The sequence below is a fragment of the Myotis nattereri genome, assembly GCF_964212035.1.
Source record: "Myotis nattereri genome assembly, chromosome: X".
Lineage (NCBI taxonomy): Eukaryota > Metazoa > Chordata > Mammalia > Chiroptera > Vespertilionidae > Myotis > Myotis nattereri.
In genome coordinates this window covers 152,284,937-152,303,873 of record NC_138078.1, presented here as the reverse complement: position 1 = coordinate 152,303,873, position 18,937 = coordinate 152,284,937, and the positions used below count along the sequence as shown (strand labels likewise).

The 18,937-nt window shown below is 45.6% G+C and overlaps 2 protein-coding genes across 9 annotated transcripts in view; one reads left to right on the top strand and one right to left on the bottom strand.

The window, feature by feature from the left end:
* CASK (calcium/calmodulin dependent serine protein kinase) overlaps nt 1-18,937 on the bottom strand; it is a gene marked incomplete at its 5' end in the record, with an annotated part of 281,999 nt that overhangs the window by 89,509 nt on the left and 173,553 nt on the right. For all 8 annotated transcript variants that reach the window (XM_081081818.1, XM_081081820.1, XM_081081821.1 and 5 more), the window contains 2 exons: nt 2,881-3,056; nt 6,302-6,404. In XM_081081818.1, the coding sequence (XP_080937944.1) occupies nt 2,881-3,056; nt 6,302-6,404 (279 nt within the window). The remainder of the gene's footprint in view (nt 1-2,880; nt 3,057-6,301; nt 6,405-18,937) is intronic.
* On the top strand, nt 10,086-17,023 carry GPR34 (G protein-coupled receptor 34). Its single transcript, XM_081081822.1, has 3 exons — nt 10,086-10,154; nt 11,165-11,263; nt 14,994-17,023. The coding sequence occupies exon 3, from the start codon at nt 15,097-15,099 to the stop codon at nt 16,213-16,215; it is 1,119 nt and encodes a 372-aa protein (XP_080937948.1). The 5' UTR covers nt 10,086-10,154; nt 11,165-11,263; nt 14,994-15,096; the 3' UTR covers nt 16,216-17,023.

Genomic DNA, 18,937 nt, shown 5'->3' with positions numbered 1-18,937 from the left:
AACTAATTAATTATCTTTTTCTTTTTAAACACAGTCACTTATTTAAATACAAAAGCCAGGCAGTTTAGACTTCTGTGGTGTAGGATGCTGACTGCCTCTAACAATGATGTAAGATGATACTGCGCCTTCTACATTTGGGAAATATATTTTTGTCCTTTATAAAGAAGTTACCTGAACAGACTCATAGATACGGAGAAGTCACTGAGGGCTGCCAGAGGAGAGGGAGGCTAAGGTGCTGGGTGAAAAAGGTGAAGAGATTAAGAACTAAAAATTGGTAGTTACCGATAGCCGGGGGATGGAAGCATAGGGAATGGTATTGCAATACTATGTACGGGGCCAGGCGGGTCCTAGCTTTCCTGGGCGGGGGGAGAGGGGGATCACTTCATAAATTATATAACTAATCACTATGCTGTACACCTGCAGCTAATCTATATATATAAAAGGCTAATATGCAAAGTGTCCCCTTGGGAGTTCGATCTGGAGACCGGGAATTTGATTGCTCATTATGACATGTGCTGACCACCAGAGGGTGGCGCGGAACGAAGGAAGGCCTGGGCCGGTGGCCGGCAGCTGGGGAAGGAAGGCCCCGGCTGGCAGCCGGAAGGCCCCGATGGGCCCTGATCGCCAGCCAGGCCTAGGGACCCTACCCATGCACGAATTTCATGCACTGGGCCTCTAGTATAAAATAATATTGAAAACAAATTGAATGTCAACTGTAATTGAAAAAGAAAGCTAACTGAAATTAAATATTAGCCTACAATCCAGTTAAATAGTATTTTCTCACATCTACTTAAAACATCAATGAGAATAAAAAGTTAAATTAAAATAACATAAGAGCAGTAGTAGTTTGTAAACTATGATAACGTAAATGTACTACATTTGAGAGATGTCATAACAATTTCTTGAAAATACCCGTAGAGGTCAGGATATTGATAACAGTTCTGTTAAGGACCACCAGGGTGATAAAATGATATTTTTGAGATCTGTTTCAAAATAATCTAGTAGGATGTGGAATACGGACAAAATAAGATGGGCTGGACGGTGATAAGCATTGTAGCTGGGTGCCATCAGACTGCTCTCTCCACTGCTTTTGTTTGTTTGAACTTTTCCATAATAAAAAGTGTAGACATAAGTGCTGACAGATCATAGCACTGTGCACTTAAATAAATGCAAGAGGCGCATCACTGATGGGAGAGATGAATCTAGACTTCACACTGAGCTGCTGAAAACCTGCGGCTTTTGTGAGAAAAGTCATGGAGAGAGGCAAGAGGTGAGGTTGGTCAAGTGAAGGTGCAGCTACATTATTAACCTCAAAGCTTCAAGCCTTCAGGTACAGAAATGAGGAGCCAGCTGCCCCATCCATCTGACTTACTATGAAGATGAGAACAGGGACTTTTAAAATCATGTAACTTCTGTACACGTGTGAACCGTCCAAGTGTCTTACAAAGAAACAAAAATACTATTAAATGCTTTAAACACAGACGAAATCGAATACCAGAAGCTGCTGGAAGGAAGCACATTGCCTTGGAAAAAGGAAGTTAGCAACTGAAGAGACACAAAGGAAGAGCTTTATTATTAGCAAATACTTGTAACTCCCCAGGCTTCAGCTTTCAGCTTTAAGGAATAAGGCTGTAACTCTGAAACTACTTTGCCTTTCCTTTCTTTTTTTTTTCTTCCCCCTTTTCTCTACCTTTTCCCAAGTCCCATATAAAATTCTAACATTACTAAAGAATTGAACAACAAAATAGATCCAGAGGTACAGAAGCACAGAACAGAATCTGGATTCTCAGAGGTAAGGTGGGGGGGAGGGTGGGTGGGTGGGAAGAGGTTAACAAAAAACTTGTATGTGGATATATAAATCCATACTAATAAAAGGGTAATATGCTAATGAGACCAGGAGACCTTCCGGACAAAGCCATGGTGGTGGGGCTGAGGCAGGAGCAGTTAGGGGTGGTCAGGCCAGCGGGGGCGGGGGGGTGCGGGGGAGGGGCGGCGCATAGTTGGGGGTGAGCAGGCTGGCGGGGGGGGCCAGTTGGGGGTGAATAGTTGGGGGCGAGCAGGCAGGCAGGCGAGTGGTTAGGAGCCAGCGGTCCCAGATTGCAAGAGGGATGTCCGACTGCTGGTTTAGGCCTGATCCCAAACCGGCAGTCGGACATCCCTCGAGGGGTCCCAGATTGGAGAGGGTGCAGGCCAGGCTGAGGGACACCCCCCCGCCCCCCCACATGAATTTCATGCACCGGACCACTTGTGTGTGTGTGTGTGTGTGTGTGTATCCCATGGACACAGATAATAGGGTGGTGAGGGTGAGGGCCTGGGGTGGCGGGGGGCAGGGGGATGGGGCAGGCTAGAAGGGGTCAATGGGGGGAAAAAGGGGACATAGGTCATACTTTCAACAATAAAGATAAGAAACAAGAGTTGAACAGGAACCTTGGGGGACCTCCCAGGTTGGGAGTGCAGTGCTAGAGAAACCTGTGTGCTTGCTTTCGCGTTGCCACGCGTGGCTGAAAATGAAACAGCCGTTCTGAGTAGAAAGTACAGGTTTGAGTAAGAACGGGAAGAAAAAGAACTTTCCCAACATCAGCTGCCCGGGCCCGGTACCTGGACACACGCCCCGGTTTCCCATGTACGCCCTGCCCGTCCATCACTCTTTACACCATCAGTAATGACTTTGCACTTCAATAATGAAAGCAATACTTCACTCGTCAGAAGACTGTGGCGTGTGCGTGTGGTTTCCCATCCACATCCGCCCCCCAAAATGTGAATGTTTCTCTGACTTGGGATCGACGTGACAAGTCACCCAAAGACAGGCAGTGACTTCCAAACCCACTTCTCAGAATAACTGCGTCTCCACGGGCAAGCCGGGCGTTCCTAACCCCGTACCTTGTATTTCCCTTTGATGATGCCCTCGAACAATCGCTCCTTGGTTCCGTAGAAAGGCAAGCAGCCGCTGAGCAGGATGAAGAGGATCACGCCGCAGCCCCACACGTCCACGGGCTTCCCATAAGGCTCCCTTTTGACAACTTCTGGGGCCATAAAATGAGGGGTCCCGACGCGTCCTACAGTTAAAGCAACAGCAACAACATCAAGGAAAAATATTTACAGAAAGCAAGCCCCCCTCCCCCATCTGAAAACGGAAAAGGATCGAACAGTAACAATCTGAGTGAAAAGTTTTCAGATGGGGGAGGGGGGCTCTCTCCGCTCATCTGCATGGAAGTCTACCCTGATGTGGAGAATGAGTGTTCATCTTGGGGAAGATGCATGTATTTTGGTTCAAGAATTGCTTGTAGGTGACAGAAGGAGGGACAATGGTAGGAAGAACATATGGGCGTGATCCTTTGGATTTTGTGCAGATCCGTAGCATGTAAAAGGGCTGGAGTTAACCTTTCACATACACCAACGTCCCGAAACTCCTCGTTTGCTATCTCTCAGCTTTTCCTGCTGCGTGGTCACTTGATTTTATGACTCTGACCACAAAATTCTAAGAACAGGAAGCCAATCACCAAACCAAGTGAAATGTCACTGTATGTGATACGCATCAGATAACCATTTCACTATTTAAATGTTGTATTTTCCGATAACATCATGATCTTATTACCCAGAACCCCGCAGAGGGAACTGTTGTAGGCCTGGCGTCTCCACGCACCCGGACCTTGTTACCTTCCTAGTTTGGGATGGCACCTGCCTACCATTTCCCGGTTCTTTTCACACAAGTTGCTGCACTGCACACGGTTTAACCCTTTCTGGATGCCGCGGAGTCATCACTGAAGGGAGGGCTAGAGACAGGAAACCCCTCAGGAGTTTCAGGGGTGAATGTGCTCATTGTTCAAAGGCGGCTGAGCTCTCCCGGGTTTGGTAGCTGATGGACATCTTTCTCTGCTCAGTCCAGCCTCAGCTTCTCATTGGTTGCACAGAAGCTGTTATTCACTGGAAACTAATTAGGAACCAGCACCTTTCATTTCAGGACAATTTCCTAAGTGCCTACGTCCCGACAGCTGCAGGAGGTGCTGTGGACTAACAGAGGGACAAGCATGGCTGCGCCGGACCCTCACAAAGCGTAGTGTCTGATAGGATTACAAATGTCGGCGTCCATGCGACAATATGGCAGGGGAGTGAGCTACCTAACGGGATGGTGAACTTCAACCTGCTTTTAAGACCAGATGATCGTTAGCTCAGGCCTCAACATCAGTAAGAGTGAACTAGACAGATAAAATGGCAAAAGGTGTTCCAACCAGGGGCATAGAGGCATAAGGTACACAGGACACAAATCCAGAACGCTTTTGGAAAAATGAGAGCTCGCCAGTCTCACTGAGAGTGTGTTTCTTTTCTAGTACAATTTTAAAAATATAAGTTTATTGATTTCAGAGAGGAAGGGGGAGGCAGAGAGAGCAAGAGAAAGAGAGAAACATCCATGATGAGAGAGAATCATGGATCGGCTGCCTCCTGCATGCCCCACACTGGGGATCAAGCCCGCAACCCAGGCCTGTGCCATGACCGTGACCCATATATGTAAATGGTTTTTACTGTATGGAACAGATAAAGGAGAAAATGCCTTTCTCTTTAGAGGACAAAGTGGTGAAGTAATGATTTAAGGAATACAGTGATGACTCCTGCCTCATTTTCAGAAGCTGGTCTGTGTTAATGCTGCGTTGATGTTTTAGTGAATGAGATGGAGCTCAGGGCACCTATAAGAATCCACCGATGGCCCTGGCCGGTGTGGCTCAGTTGGCTGAACAGTGTCCCGTGCACTGAAAGGTGGCCGGCTAAATTCCCAGTCAGGGCATATGCCCAGGTTGTGGGTTTGATCCCCAGTTAGGGTGCGTGCAGGAGGCAGCCAATTGATGTTTTTCTCTCACATAAATCTCTCTCTCTCTCTCTCTCTCTCTCTCTCTCTCAGCAATAAAAACATACTTAAAACAAAACTTATAAAAAAATCAACCAATGAATGCATAAGTGGCTGGAACAACAAATTGATGTCTCTCTCTCCCTAAAAATCAACAAATAAAATAAAAAAGAAATGAAATAAAGTATCTTGTGCAACATTATTATTTTGATATTTATCATTGGTCAGGTATTTGAATTTACTATAAACATTCTTGAAAGATGACAGGTTTAAAAAGGTGCTGTTGTCCCAGCCAGTTTGGCTCAGCGGATAGAGTGTCAGCTGGCAGACTGAAGGGTCCTGGGTTCGATTCCGGTCAAGGGCATGTATCTTGGTTGCAGGTTCCCCAGCCCTAGTCGGGGCACATGCAGGAGGCAACCAATTGATGTGTCTCTCTCACATCAATGTTTCTCTCAATCTCTACCTCTCCCTCCCACTCTCTCTAAAAATCAATGGAAAAATATCCTCAGGTGAGGATGAACAACAACAAAATGGTGCTGTTGATATTCCCCGTGTTTCCTCTTTGCGAAGGCTGGCAGTATTGAGAGAGAGAAAGTAGAAGGAAATGACTAGAAGAAGGGAAGCTCATAGAATGGGGACCTAAGCAATTTGCAAAGCTAAGGAACAGGACTGAAAACAGGACAGCATTCTGAGCTGGAGTCCATTCAAAGGAATAAACAGAAACCCAAACACTTGAATCTGTAATTAGCATCCACCTCCGTATGCTGGCGGTAAGCCTCTATTTTAGCTTTTCTTCATTTTCTGGCCTGGGGATTTTCTTGTTATGTTTTGCTTTGGCTAATAATAAAATTAGTCTGCATTCACATCTGCCCGCTCTTCCCAAATACACAGATCAGGGCTTGAGCAGTATTCTGACAAATGGGAAAAGTAAAACAGCATGAAATGAAAAATTAGCCATAGGTATAAGCCTGAAAGTACATAATCCAGACATTTTTTTATTTGACTTGTCTCTTCTTTGTTAGTGCTGGGAATACAAAGAATAAAAAGCCTAGCCCGGCTCAGTGGTTGAGCGTTGACCTAGGAACCAGGAGGTCAGGGTTCGATTCCCGGTCAGGACACATGCCGGGGTTGCGGGCTCCATCCCCAGTGTGGGGCGTGCAGGAGGCAGCTGAGCCATGATCCTCTCTCATCGTTGATGTTTCTTTCTCTCTCTCCCCTTCCTTTCCTCTCTGAAATCAATAAAAAATATTTAAAAAAAGACAACCTATTCTTAAGGGACTAAAATTCTAGTTATGACTACAGAGCTATTAAATTCAAAACTATACAATGGCACTTTTTTTGGGGGGGGGTGGGGTGCAATGGGTATAAAACATTGAAGAGAGGCTAATATCTAGTGTGAAAGTTTTACACCAGCCTAAAAGTGTCCAGGTTTCGAAGAATATTTTTAAAAAGTGTTCTTACCTCCAGCTACAAGTCCGGACTCTCCTAACTGAATAGCTACCCCGAAGCCCCCGAGTTTGACAGGTGCCGAGTTTTCCTTTGAAGCGAGGAGAACGCAGTGGGGCTGAAAGCAAAACAGACAAAAACACCAGAGATGAGGATTAATTTAACATGAACAATTCAATGTACACAAAACCGAGTAACATGACCATAAACGAATACAGTAAAAACTTCTGGAATTATTTTGGGTGCTTGAATTCTTTGTCTTATTCTCACTTCTAGTTGACTTCTCCAAAGACTTACCTGTTCTAGCTACTATTTTCCAGGAATTATTTGCTTCCCAGATTAGGGTACGGTGCTAAGGATTACTTAGGATCCTAATCACTGTGCTATGCACTTGAAACTAATGTAATATTGTATGTCAACTCTAATTAAAAATAAATTAAGCCCGATGGGTGTGGCTCTCAGTGGTTGAGCGTCAACCCAAGAACTAGGAGGTCATGGTTCGATTGCGGCCAAGGGCACAGGCCTGGGTTGTGGGCTTGACCTGAAGTGTGGGGTGTGTAGGAAGCAGCCGATCCATGATTCTCTTTTATCATGGATGTTTCTCTTTCTCGCCATTTCCCTTCCTCTCTGAAATCAATAAAAATATATAAAAAATAAATTAACGAAAGGAATTACTCAGGGAGCACAGATGCTTAATTAAGGAAGATACACTTTTTGCCTTTTCCATGCAACGTTCTCTACATTTGCTTAAGGAGGAAATGTCTTTGACACCTTGTACTCAAATGTCCCCTGAAACCTGACTTTACTACAGTGTCTTGGCCTTCAGGGGATGCCATGGCCTTTCTCTTCTTTCTTCATTTCACCCCTAAGTAAGAAGAGTCAGATCAAATGACTGCAAGTGAGCCTGGTGCCTAGGGAATTCTCTGCCCTTGCCATGCCCGCCTTTCCTCTGGCCCCGCCCTTCCTCTCTGCGGGAAAGGGAGGTGAGAAACCGGAAGTGGGAGAGGAGACACTAGGCCTGTCTCTAGAGAAGAAACTGGAAAAAGACCTACTGATTATACAATAGTAGCCTATCCATATAAATGCCATGATTTTGATCGTTTTACTGTACCGATTAAGAGAATTTCTTCTTTTGAGGAAATATATATAAAGAGGTAGATAAAGAGCTAGATGAGAGCGAGAGACTGAGAAAGATAAAACAAAAGTGGAAAAATGTTAACATACGGGGAATCTGAGTGAAAGGAGTCTGCAATTCTTTGTACTATCCTCAGACTTTTTCTGTGAGCCTAAAATTATGTGGAAACAACCCTACCCCATTGTAAAGTCACTCAAAAGAATTCCTGTGGTTATGCTTTCGATTTGTTATGTGGTGAGCTTGATTTGTTTCCATTAGATGCTGACCTAATTTGGTATTTTAATTATGTAAAGCATGTGCATAGTTCCAGGTGAAAACTCTAAGCCAATACCATTCAGCTTAGATCCCCTCTCCTCATTCGCAACCTCTCCCTTCTCATGGGTAACTACTGGTATCTAGAGATTTTCAGGGAGACTTTTTAAAAAAATCTTCATTGAAAGTATTACATATGTCCCCTACTTCCCCATTGGCCCCAGCTAGCATGGAATTTTGTTTTTTATTTTTTTAATATATATTTTTATTGATTTGAGAGAGAGAGAAAGAAACATCCATGATGAGAGAGAATCATGGATCAGCTGCCTCCTGCACGCCCCCCACTGGGGATGGAGCCCACAACCCGGACCTGTGCCCTGACCGGGAATCGAACCCTGACCTCCTGGTTCATAGGTCGACGCTCAACCACTGAGCCACACTGGCCAGGCTTTTGTTTTTAAACAGACATTTGTGCGCTGATGGGAGAGATTCGTAGAGAGGAAATACATTTCCAGGAGAGAGAGGGGATGGGACGGGGGTGCACCAGGGGGGCGGGGGGGTGGGGGCTGGCCCTGGTGGCAGTGAAGGCGGCAGGATGCGGGGCACCTGCGGAGGCAGACAGATGTGGATGTAGAGATGAGGAAGTTCCCTTCTGAGAACTTCTACTTTCCATTTCCTTCAAAATCAGATGCGATCACCGAGTGGGAGTGGGACAGGGCAGGCGGCTGCTGGCAGTTCGCGGAGAGCGGAGGTGTGCGAAGGATTTGCAAAGGACAGGAGCGCGAGGTGACTAAGGCGGTCGCTCTCAAATGGTACCATCAGCATCCCCCGGCCTTGCTGGCCTCCACCCCCCGCACGTCCTGATTCCTCAGGTCTGACATGAGTGGCGTTAATGCTACTGGTCTGGGAGCCAGACTTTGAGCAGCACCGGGCTCGGGGAAGACAGCAAGACTGGCAGCAGTGGATTCACCTGAGGTCTGTGGGCATGCATCGGAAGCGAGACCAATCAGTGTGACGTGTGTTTGCACCCCGCAGCCCTCCTGCCTGGCAGCGTTTAGGCCTGGAGGAGGCGGTGAGCTGAACTGAACCGGGGTTGGGATTCAGATAGAGGACCGTGGTATCAGTTCAGAGAGGGCACCCAATAAGCATCTCCATTTATTTCTTCGTGTTCACGTTTATCTTTATGTAAATAGAAACCTAAGATGCCGACAAAGGAGGAAAAGGAAGGGTGAGGGGAAGTGGGTTTACAAGAATGAGGTAAGGGCCCAGCTGTTGTGACTCAGTGGTTGAGCGTTGATCTATGAACCAGGAGGCCATGGTTCAATTCCAGGTTAGTACATACGCCCGGGTTGCAGCCTTGATCCCTAGTGGGGGGGGGAGGGAAGGGGGTGCTGCGGGAGGCAGCCGATCAATGACTATCATCATGTGCCCTTGACTGGAATCAAACCCGGGACCCTTCGATCCGCAGGCCAATGCTCTAGCCACTGAGCCAAACCAGCTAGGGCTCAATGCTTGTGTTTCAAAAGTCCATATAAGATACAGCTGCACAGGTAACTCTAAATCAACTTCTACTCTAGCTTTTCACAGTAGGTCATCAACAAACCTTCTGAAACGCGAGGAAATAATGATATCACCCTTCCTGGCCTTCTGGTTAGCTACAAAATAAAGGCCACATTATGGACCTTAAAAAAAAGGAAAAGAAAAAAATTGTTCCTCAAGAACCAGCAGCTCTTGTAAACTATCATTTACATGTCTAAGAATTATCAGAAATTCATCTCAACATTGTCACAGCCTACACATGCTGTAATGAGCTCCAATAACAGTTGTATCATGAGAAAGAGCCTTCTTAAAAATGTAAAAACTTGAAATCTTGAATTAGCCATAGTGACTGGCATTTAATTATACTCATTAAATATGACTTTGCTAAAATTATACATTTCAGGATGTAAAATGCATCGACAGAAAATGAACTTCTAAAAATTGTGTGATAAGATGTAACACGAATAAAGTGTTATATTTGTTGCATTCCATATAGTATGACACCACAGGTGTTCTTTTGTGATGTGTGAGTTTCTGTGTTTACTTATCTATCTTTATCTCCACTAGTATGCTTTATAAGTAATAAAACGTTTTAAAGGGGGAAAAAGTCTGAAAGAGAAAAAGCCCATTTCTAATGAGAACTTATACAGGTTCTTTATTTTGAGGGATGAGGGAAAACCTCATCTAAAAGACAGACATAATTCCCTCAAGTTCAGTGTTCGCTGGGATGAAAGGTGAGGCTGTTACAGAGCGGCGGAGGGTTGTCATACTGAAAAAAGAAAGAAAAAGAAAAAAAAAAAAGCCGATTACCACACGAAGACAGAAAAAAAAAAAAAAGCAGAAAGCCCTAACCCACGGCCCCACCGGATGCAGGAGGCCAGCTGACACACTGACTGTCTAGGGAAGTGCGGGCTCAGTGCCTTCCACTCCGGAGCCTGAGCTGTGAGTATCCCTTGATTTCTACTACTCAGAGGATCCTTTCTTCTAGTTAAAAGCGGAGAGATCTGAATAGGGAAAGGGAGGCCTGCTTTCAGAATGATGTCTCCGCCTTGATGTGACTGGTCTGAGTGAGGAGCGGGGCACTGGACCCAACTAAGAGTGATTTGTCTCCGCGGCGGGTTTCTTTCCAGTGTACTGTGATTTTTTATGATTTCCAATTATGCATGATCTTTCACTGACTACCTTTATTAAGTTCTGCTGTCTGCCTAGTCTCGATGATAGCATTTTCTTTATTGTGCTGTTACTATTTTATGGTAATGACCAGATGTATTGCAGTTAAACTTTCGGGCTTCAGAAGTAAATAAGGGGACTATTAGAGAAAAGCAAAAGCAAAATGCTCTTTAGTTAATTCAGCTAAAGTTGAAAAAATGGTTTTTTAGACATAGTTAAGTTTATAACAAAACCTAATATGCTACTAATAGTATTTTTTAAAAATCCTCACCTGAGGATATTTTAAAAATATATATATTTTATTGATTTTTTTACAGAGAGGAAGGGAGAGGGATAGAGAGAAACATCGATGAGAGAGAAACATCGACCAGCTGCCTCCTGCACACCCCCAACTGGGATGTGCCTGCAACGAAGGTACATGCCCTTGACTGGAATCGAACCTGGGACCCTTCAGTCCACAGGCTGACGCTCTATCCACTGAGCCAAACCAGTCAGGGCTAAATCCTCACCGAGGATATTTTTCCATTGATTTTAGAGAGGCAGGGAGAGGGAGAGACAGAGAGAAACATTGATCTGAGAGAGACATATTGATTGGTTGCCTCCTGCACACACCCCGACTAGGGCTGGGGAACCTGCAACTGAGGTACATTCCCTTGACCGGAATCGAACCTGGGACCCTTCAGCCCTTGGGCCGATGCTCTAGCCACTGTGCCACACTGGCCAGGGCTACCAATGGGATTATTTCCAGAGTAACATGCTTTCCATTTCCGTTCTGCACGCAGCAATGAATGCAGCTTCTGAAGCATGGCCTGAATGACTCAGTCTCCCTCACGATGCAGCCAAGCCACAAGCGGTGTTAGGTCGCTGCTGCCACCAAACAGGTATGTCCCGTAACACAGCCATGCGCCGTTGTCACCGGCACCAAACTGCATTTCAAGACTTGCTCGCTCAAGGCCACAGGGGCATGTGCTGGGTTCATGAAGCACCTACATGAACCAGCTCCTACAGGAACTGGCAAAGGCCGGTGGCGATGGGCAGAAAACCACTGCGCCCCTGCAATATGGCACGGGAGCCCCCGGAGCATCAGGCTGCTGGGCGAGCACAGGGGTTATTTCCCGCCTTCACTGGCCATTCTCAACCAATCGAACACACGCTTCGCCAAACAGCAACAATGGCCTTAAGAACACAGAATGTGGTTCCTTAGCAGATGTAACTCGACTGACATTGGAAAGGAGGCGAAAAACAGCCACTGAATTTCAAACAGTATTTAGTCAGTTAATTTGTAAATAAATGACTGGACACTAGCTGCCTACTATATGCTTCTAAGTGATGGCTACTATTACTAGTTAAACGGACGCATTGCTTGGCTTTATTTTATTTAAGCTTGGAAATAGAGCTAATCAGAGGTTTATGCACCTCGGTTGCAGGTTCCCCAGCCCTGGTCGGGGTGCGTGCAGAAGGCAACCAATCAATGTGTCTCTCTCACATCGATGTGTCTCTCTCCCTCTCCCTTCCTCTCTAAAATCAATGGAAAAATATCCTCGGGTGAGGATGCAGCCCTAACCGGTTTGGCTCCTTGGATAGAGCGTCGGCCTGCGGGCTGAAGGGTCCCAGGTTCGATTCCCGTCAAAGAGAGGTTTATTGGGGGTCTTGTCCAACTATCATTTATTTTATTTGCAGGTTAGAGCTGAGGCAAATGGTTTCGGGATCTGTGTTGTGTGCTAGCAGCTTTCTAGAAACATCTTAAGGCTCTCAGGCCTAGAAATAAGTTGGCAAAGATATGTTCTAGGGGAAGTGCCGAGCATTCTGACGAATGATTTGTGATTCTGTAAACTCTGTACTTATTACCGGCTGTAATGGACAGAGCAAATAGGAAGATGAATACCTTTTCTAGAGAAGTGAAGCTATATGGCATAATCTCTTCTTAGAACTGCGGATAATGTGAAAGGAATCATGTCAAAATACTGCTGACTGAACTCATCATTGACAAGGAAAATGCTGGTCCTGGCCGGTTTGGCTCAGTGGATAGAGTGTCCGTCTGCGGACTGAAGGGTCCCAGGTTTGATTCCGGGCAAGGGTACATGCCCGGGGTTGCGGGCTCAATCCCTGGCCCCAGTCAGAATGCATGCTGGAACACATCAATGTTTGTTTCTTTCTCTCTCTCTCTCTCTCTCTCTCTCTCTCTCTCTCTCTCTCTCTTTCTCTCTCCCTCCCTCCCCCCCTCTAAAAACCAATGGAGAAATATCGTTGGGTGAGGTTTAACAATAACAAAAATGCTGACCATACGTACTTAGGAGGAGAGAGGCTTGGTGCAAAGGATCATGGGCATTTGAGTCCCAACTTGGGCGCTGCCACTTCACATGTGTGTTCCAGGGTGAGGATCATAACCTCTTGACCTTTCATGACCTCTTTTGTAAAACCTACCTCGCATGGCTTCCCTAAGGATTACGTAAATGAAATATCCTGACCGCGTGGAACGCGCTGCCTGGAACATAGCAGATGCTAAATAAATATTAGGTAGCGGCTCAGCTATCTAGCCCCAGGGCTCAATTCTGCATGCGCCTTAGGATCCCCCGAGGAGCTTTTAAAGGAAACCAGGGCCCGGAGCCCATTCCAGACCAATTAGATCAGGTCTGCGGGGGGAGCCAGGGTGGTCCGGTCCCGCGCTCACATCCCCGGGGACAGGCGCCTGTGGCCTTCAACTCGCTCTGACATGACTGGGCTCCTCTCCCATCGCTGGGCCCTTTCTGGGGTGAGCTGCTGCAGGTGCCAGTCTGCCTTGTGGGTGGAAACCTACCAGCTCGAGACAGGACCAGACGAGCAGTAACCATCTGCACTTAAGACACCACCCGATCGCCCTGGCCAGTGTGGCTCAGTGGATAGAGCGTTGGCCGGCAGACTGGAGGGTCCTGGCTTGGGGTCCAGGCGAGGGCACATGCCCCGGTTGCAGGCTCTGGTTGGAGCCCCTGTGGGAGGCAACCGATCGATGTGTCTCTCTCTGCTGTTTCTCTCTGTCTCTCCCCTTCCTTTCTACTCTCTCTAAAAATGAATGGAAAAATATCCCCGGGTGAGGGTTAACAAAATAATAATAAAAAAAGACCCCCCCCAGACGTAGGAATTCAGCCCAAGGGGTGCGTGTTTGTTGCTGCCACATCTCACTGCTGCTATGGCAACTGGAGCCGATTGTAATTGTGCAGCTGTGTTTCTGTTAAGTCAGCTAGAGCCCTTCCTATACTGGAACGGTTGACTTTAATATCCACATGGAGCCCTTTACATAGTTTTATACCAAAATCCCCTCTTTCATTCAACAGTCTTTATTGGACGAAGCACTTGGTACATAGCGACAAACAAAGCAGGCTTGGTCCGTTGCTGTGTGGAGTGTAACGTAGCCTGGGAGGAGGAAAAAATGATTGTTTTAAAAGTCACTGCAGCCCTGTCCGGCTTGGCTCAGTGGATAGAACGTCGGTCTGCGGACTGAAGGGTGCCAGGTTCGATTCCGGTCAAGGGCATGTACCTTGGTTGCAGGCACATCCCCAGTAGGGAGTGTGCAGGAGGCGGCTGATCGATGTTTCTCTCTCATCGATGTTTCTAACTCTCTATTCCTCTCCCTTCCTCTCTGTAAAAAAATCAATAAAATATATTAAAAAAAAATAAAATAAAAGTCACTGCAGCTCCCTCTGTCGGCACCCCCCCTCCTGGCTAGACGGCACCATTAGCTGCACACTTGGCAGCCTGCCTGCCTTCCTCGATGGCCCTTTCCTTCTAGAATTTCCTAACACAAAAGCACGCTGGGAGCTCCTGTCCACTTGATGAAATTTGCCTCCCTCCCTCCACTGCCCTGAACTCCGGAAAGACCCTAACCGAGGCCGGCACAGCTTCCTCTTCGCCAGTTCCCCTTCCACGGAAGATAAGTGTACCCTCCACCCTCCAGCAAAATGGTTTCTTCTTGAGCAGATCGGAGCTTGAGTTAAGAGAGGCTGAGTTCTCGCAAATATTGTTCTTTGTAAAAGATGCCAAAGCAGGAAATAGCTGTCATTCCAAATCCACGTGTCTTTTTTTTTTTTTTTAAACAAGTGCAAGTGATGCTCTACCAAGGCAGTCACCTGGCTGGTTACCCGCCCTGGCACTCTTTCTTTCTTTTAAAAAAATATTTTATTCATTTCAGAGAGGAAGGGAGAGGGAGAGGGAGAGGGAGAGGGAGAGGGAGAGAGAGGGAGAGAGGGAGAGAGAGAGAGAGAGAGAGAGAGAGAAACATCTATGATGAGAGAGAATCATGGATCGGCTGCCTCCTGCATGCCCCACACTGGGGATCAAGCCCACAACCCAGGCCTGTGCCCTGACCGGGAATGGAACCCTGACCTCCTGGTTCATAGGTCAATGCTGAACCACTGAGCCACGCTGGCTGGACGTGATTCTACTATATCTTTGCTGCTTGTTTTTGACACCATCATGCTGCTCCATACATAGAATACATACTCAAATGGTCTAAGGCTCTAAAGTAGGAGAAAAGTAAATTTTGCCGTGTCTAAAAAAGTCACTTATTATTTATGCTTGCAGTTAAAGCAACGTCTTCAAACAGCAAATGAATCAATGCTTGACCTTCTGTTGTAGGAAGAATCTGAAGTCCTTACGGAAGCCACCCGCGAGGACCATGTCCTTCGGGACCTCCACCTTTTGATCCCCCCAGAAGACGACGCGACATCACCCCGTGACCATGACGCCGGCCACTTCGGCCAGCAGCTGGCCGTCCTCTCCCCAGGGAGCCTGCTTCCTGACCAACCACAGCGCCCCGTCGCCACGCAACTTCTCGGGGGCCCCGAATTCCACCGACTGCCCCATGGATGAGCACCTGCTCTCGCAAGTGCTTGCCGCCTTCTACTCGGTCATTTTCCTCGTGGGGCTGGTGGGGAACATCATCGCTCTCTATGTGTTCCTGGGGATCCACCGCAAAAGGAATTCCATTCAGATCTACCTCCTGAACGTGGCCGTGGCGGACCTCCTGCTCATCTTCTGCCTCCCCTTCCGCATCCTGTACCACCTGAACCACAACAGGTGGGCGCTCGGCGTGATTCTCTGCAAGGTGGTGGGCACGCTATTCTACATGAACATGTACATCAGCATCATCCTGCTCGGCTTCATCAGCCTGGATCGCTACGTCAAGATCAACCGGTCCGTACAGCAGCGCAAGGCCGTCACGACCAGACAGAGCATTTACGTTTGCTGTGTAGTCTGGGCCGTCGCTCTGGCTGGGTTCCTCACGATGATTATTTTAACCCTGAGGAGCGGAGGCCACCATTCCACCATGTGTTTCCATTACAGGGACAAGCGGAAGGAGAAAGGCGAAGCCATTTTTAATTTGGTGCTGGTGGTCATGTTCTGGCTGATCTTCCTCCTGATCATCCTGTCCTATCTGAAGATCGGCAAGAACCTACTGAAGATTTCGAAGAGGCGGTCCAAGTTTCCCAATTCGGGCAAATACGCCACGACAGCCCGGAATTCCTTCATCGTGCTGATCATTTTCACCGTCTGTTTCGTGCCCTTTCACGCCTTCCGCTTTGTGTACGTTTCCGTGCAGCTCAACGTGTCCTCGTGTTACTGGAAGGAGATCGTGCACAAGACCAACGAGATCATGCTGGTCTTCTCATCTTTCAACAGCTGCCTGGACCCCGTCATGTACTTCCTCATGTCCAGTAACATCCGCAAAATAATGTGCCAGCTTCTTTCTAGAAGGTTCCAAGGGGATTCGAGCAGGAGTGAAAGCACGTCGGAGTTCAAGCCAGGGTACTCCCTCCACGAGACGTCCGCCGCGGCGAAGACTCAGACCGGCTTCTGAAGCATTTTTGGGCAACACGTTCAAAAGCCTCTTCTCCTTGAAGAATGAAGCGTTTTCCAGGACGAAACGCTAGCATTTCTGAGGCCCGAATCTCCCCAGAGCTCTTTCCTTATGGGCGATGTTTCATTTGCTTTAATTGTAAAATATTTCAAGGAAAAGCTTACACTTATCACTAGATTTGAAGTCTGTATGTAAATCTGTTCAAAATATATTGGTCAGCTAACACTCTTCAAAAGGTCTAAATTTTCTTTCATTTTCAAAAAATCCTCACCTGAGGATATCCCCTCTCCCACTGACTTTTTAGAGAGAGTAGAATGGAGAGAGAGAGAGAGAGAGAGAGAGAGAGAGAGAGAGAGAGAGAAACATCTATTGGTTGCTTCCCTCATGCGTCTGGGATTGAACTTGCGACTGAGGTGCATGCCTTTAACCTGAATCTAACCTGTGACCCTTTGGTCTGTGGGCCGAAACTCTAACCACTGAGCAAACCGGCCAGGTATAAGCTAACTAACACTCTTAACAAAGATTATAAAGTTAAGTGACATGTATGGCTTCAACAACAGGATGATTAAAGGAAATGCCGTAGTTTCTCAAGTCACTAAAGTAGTTACTCAAAATTAAGCACCTAGTACTAATTTAAAGTGTGTTTAAAAGTAAGTTAAATGATTTGAAGACTGATTTAAAATGTCAGAAAATACATGTTGATTGTCACTTTAAAAGCTTGTAATTTGCCTCTGTATTAATTGATGCCTAAACCTCTATAGGAGATGAATTGATGATAAACTTCTAATAAAACATGGAATCCCCCAGTATCTCTCGCTGCCTATATCAAATGGAAAGAATTTAAATATCGCGCAATACTAGTAAAATCAAACAACAGCTGAGCTAAGAATGCTTAACAACAGGGCTTGAAACTTAGCCACCTCAAACCACACTTTCATAGAATAAAATGGAAGATGTGCTCACCCTGTACATCCGCCGGAACCTCAAACACACGTGATAAAACATACGTAACGCTGCTCAGGGAACTAAACGATTGGAAACAAGCTGAGTGAGTGTGCGCCAGCCGAGGACTGGGGAAACGACATTGTGGCTTATTCACAAAATGAAATGAACTCCATCTGCATCAGCACAATTCACAAAAGCAACATTGATTGAAAAACAAACCGCAAAAGGGTATGGAACATATGAAAGCAGGTATGTAAAATACAAACACATGAAACGGTACCATATTCTTTTTTAAAAAATATATTCTTATTGATTTCATAGAGGAAGGGAGCGGGAAAGAGAGAAACATCAATGAGGAGAGAGAGTCATGGATCGGCTGCCTCCTGCACACCCCACACTGGGGATGGAGCCCACAACCCGGGCCTGAGCCCTTGACCGGGAATCGAACCGTGACCTCCTGGCTCATAGGTTGACGCTCAACCACTGAGCCACACTGTCCAGGCTTTAAAAAAATATTTTTATGACTCTATAAATACACAATAAAAATAAAAAACAGACATGGTAATGCACACAATATGTACACTAACTGCGAGTTAATGGTTATATTTGGAGAGATTTAAAGCACACATGGCAACATGTTAATGTCTGTTAAACCTGTGTGGTAGTATACGAGTATTTTATATTATTTTTGGTATATTTCTAAGTGTTTGAAATAGTTCATAATAATAAAGAACTCTGTAGATCAGAAATAAAAGGAGCAAATTCTGAAATTTTCCTGGATGTTCAAGAATACTACGCTGCTACAAAAAAGAAGGAACTTTTACCATTTGCAATAGCATAGATGGAGCTGGAGAGCATTATGCTAAGTGAAATAAGCCAGTCAGAGAAAGATAACTATCACATGATCTCACTCATATGTGGGATATAATCATCAACATAAACTGATGAACAAAAACAGAACCAGAGACAAATGGCAGGGGAGGTGGGGGCGTTGAGAGCAACCAAAGGACTTGTATGCATGCATATTAGCATAACCAATGGACACAGACACTGGGTCAGTGGGGGCTTGCCCTCGGGGGTGGGAGTGGTGGGGGGTGGGGTTCAATTGAGAAAAAAGGAGACATATGTAAAACTTTAGACAATTAAAAAAAAAAGAATAGGCCAATACAGAATGGCATTTACAAAACAAAAATATTTGAGAATAAAAATTTATAGAAAAATTAGATGCTCAGAAAAAAGTAACATTTCTATTAATTCCCTTGCTTTGACAATGTTAACAAATACCAACCTAAACTGAAATTTAGCATTTCTGTTTATATGATTTTAAATACTGCTTTTCCCTCATGTTCTCAAAATTATTATTTTTTATATTAGTGGTAAAGATTTTATATGCTTACATAAATATTGTAAACATATAGTTTGAATGGTTAAATTATAATGTCTATTATTACCACTAGTTTTATGAAATATTAAAACAAATACACTCATAGTTCTAGAAGCTGTCTCCAGATTTGACTAAGTGAGATGATCTCTGTAAAGTCCTGTAAATGGCATTCTTAAAAAAATTAAAAACTACAGAGTTAATTCTTGCTACATTTGTAGGACGATAAATTTTCATAAAAATCAACTATAAGCTCATTTCAAATCTTGTTTACCAGTATAAGTTTCACTAATGACCTGAATCCTGAGAATGTTTCTAAATTTTTAGAAAAGAAAGGAAAAAAACCCATGCCACTTACCAAATTTAAGGCTATTTATTAGATATAATTTTTTATTT

What these genes read in the sequence shown, in the direction of transcription:
- GPR34 (XM_081081822.1), top strand. Translation starts at nt 15,097, where the DNA reads ATGACGCCGGCCACTTCGGCCAGCAGCTGGCCGTCCTCTCCCCAGGGA.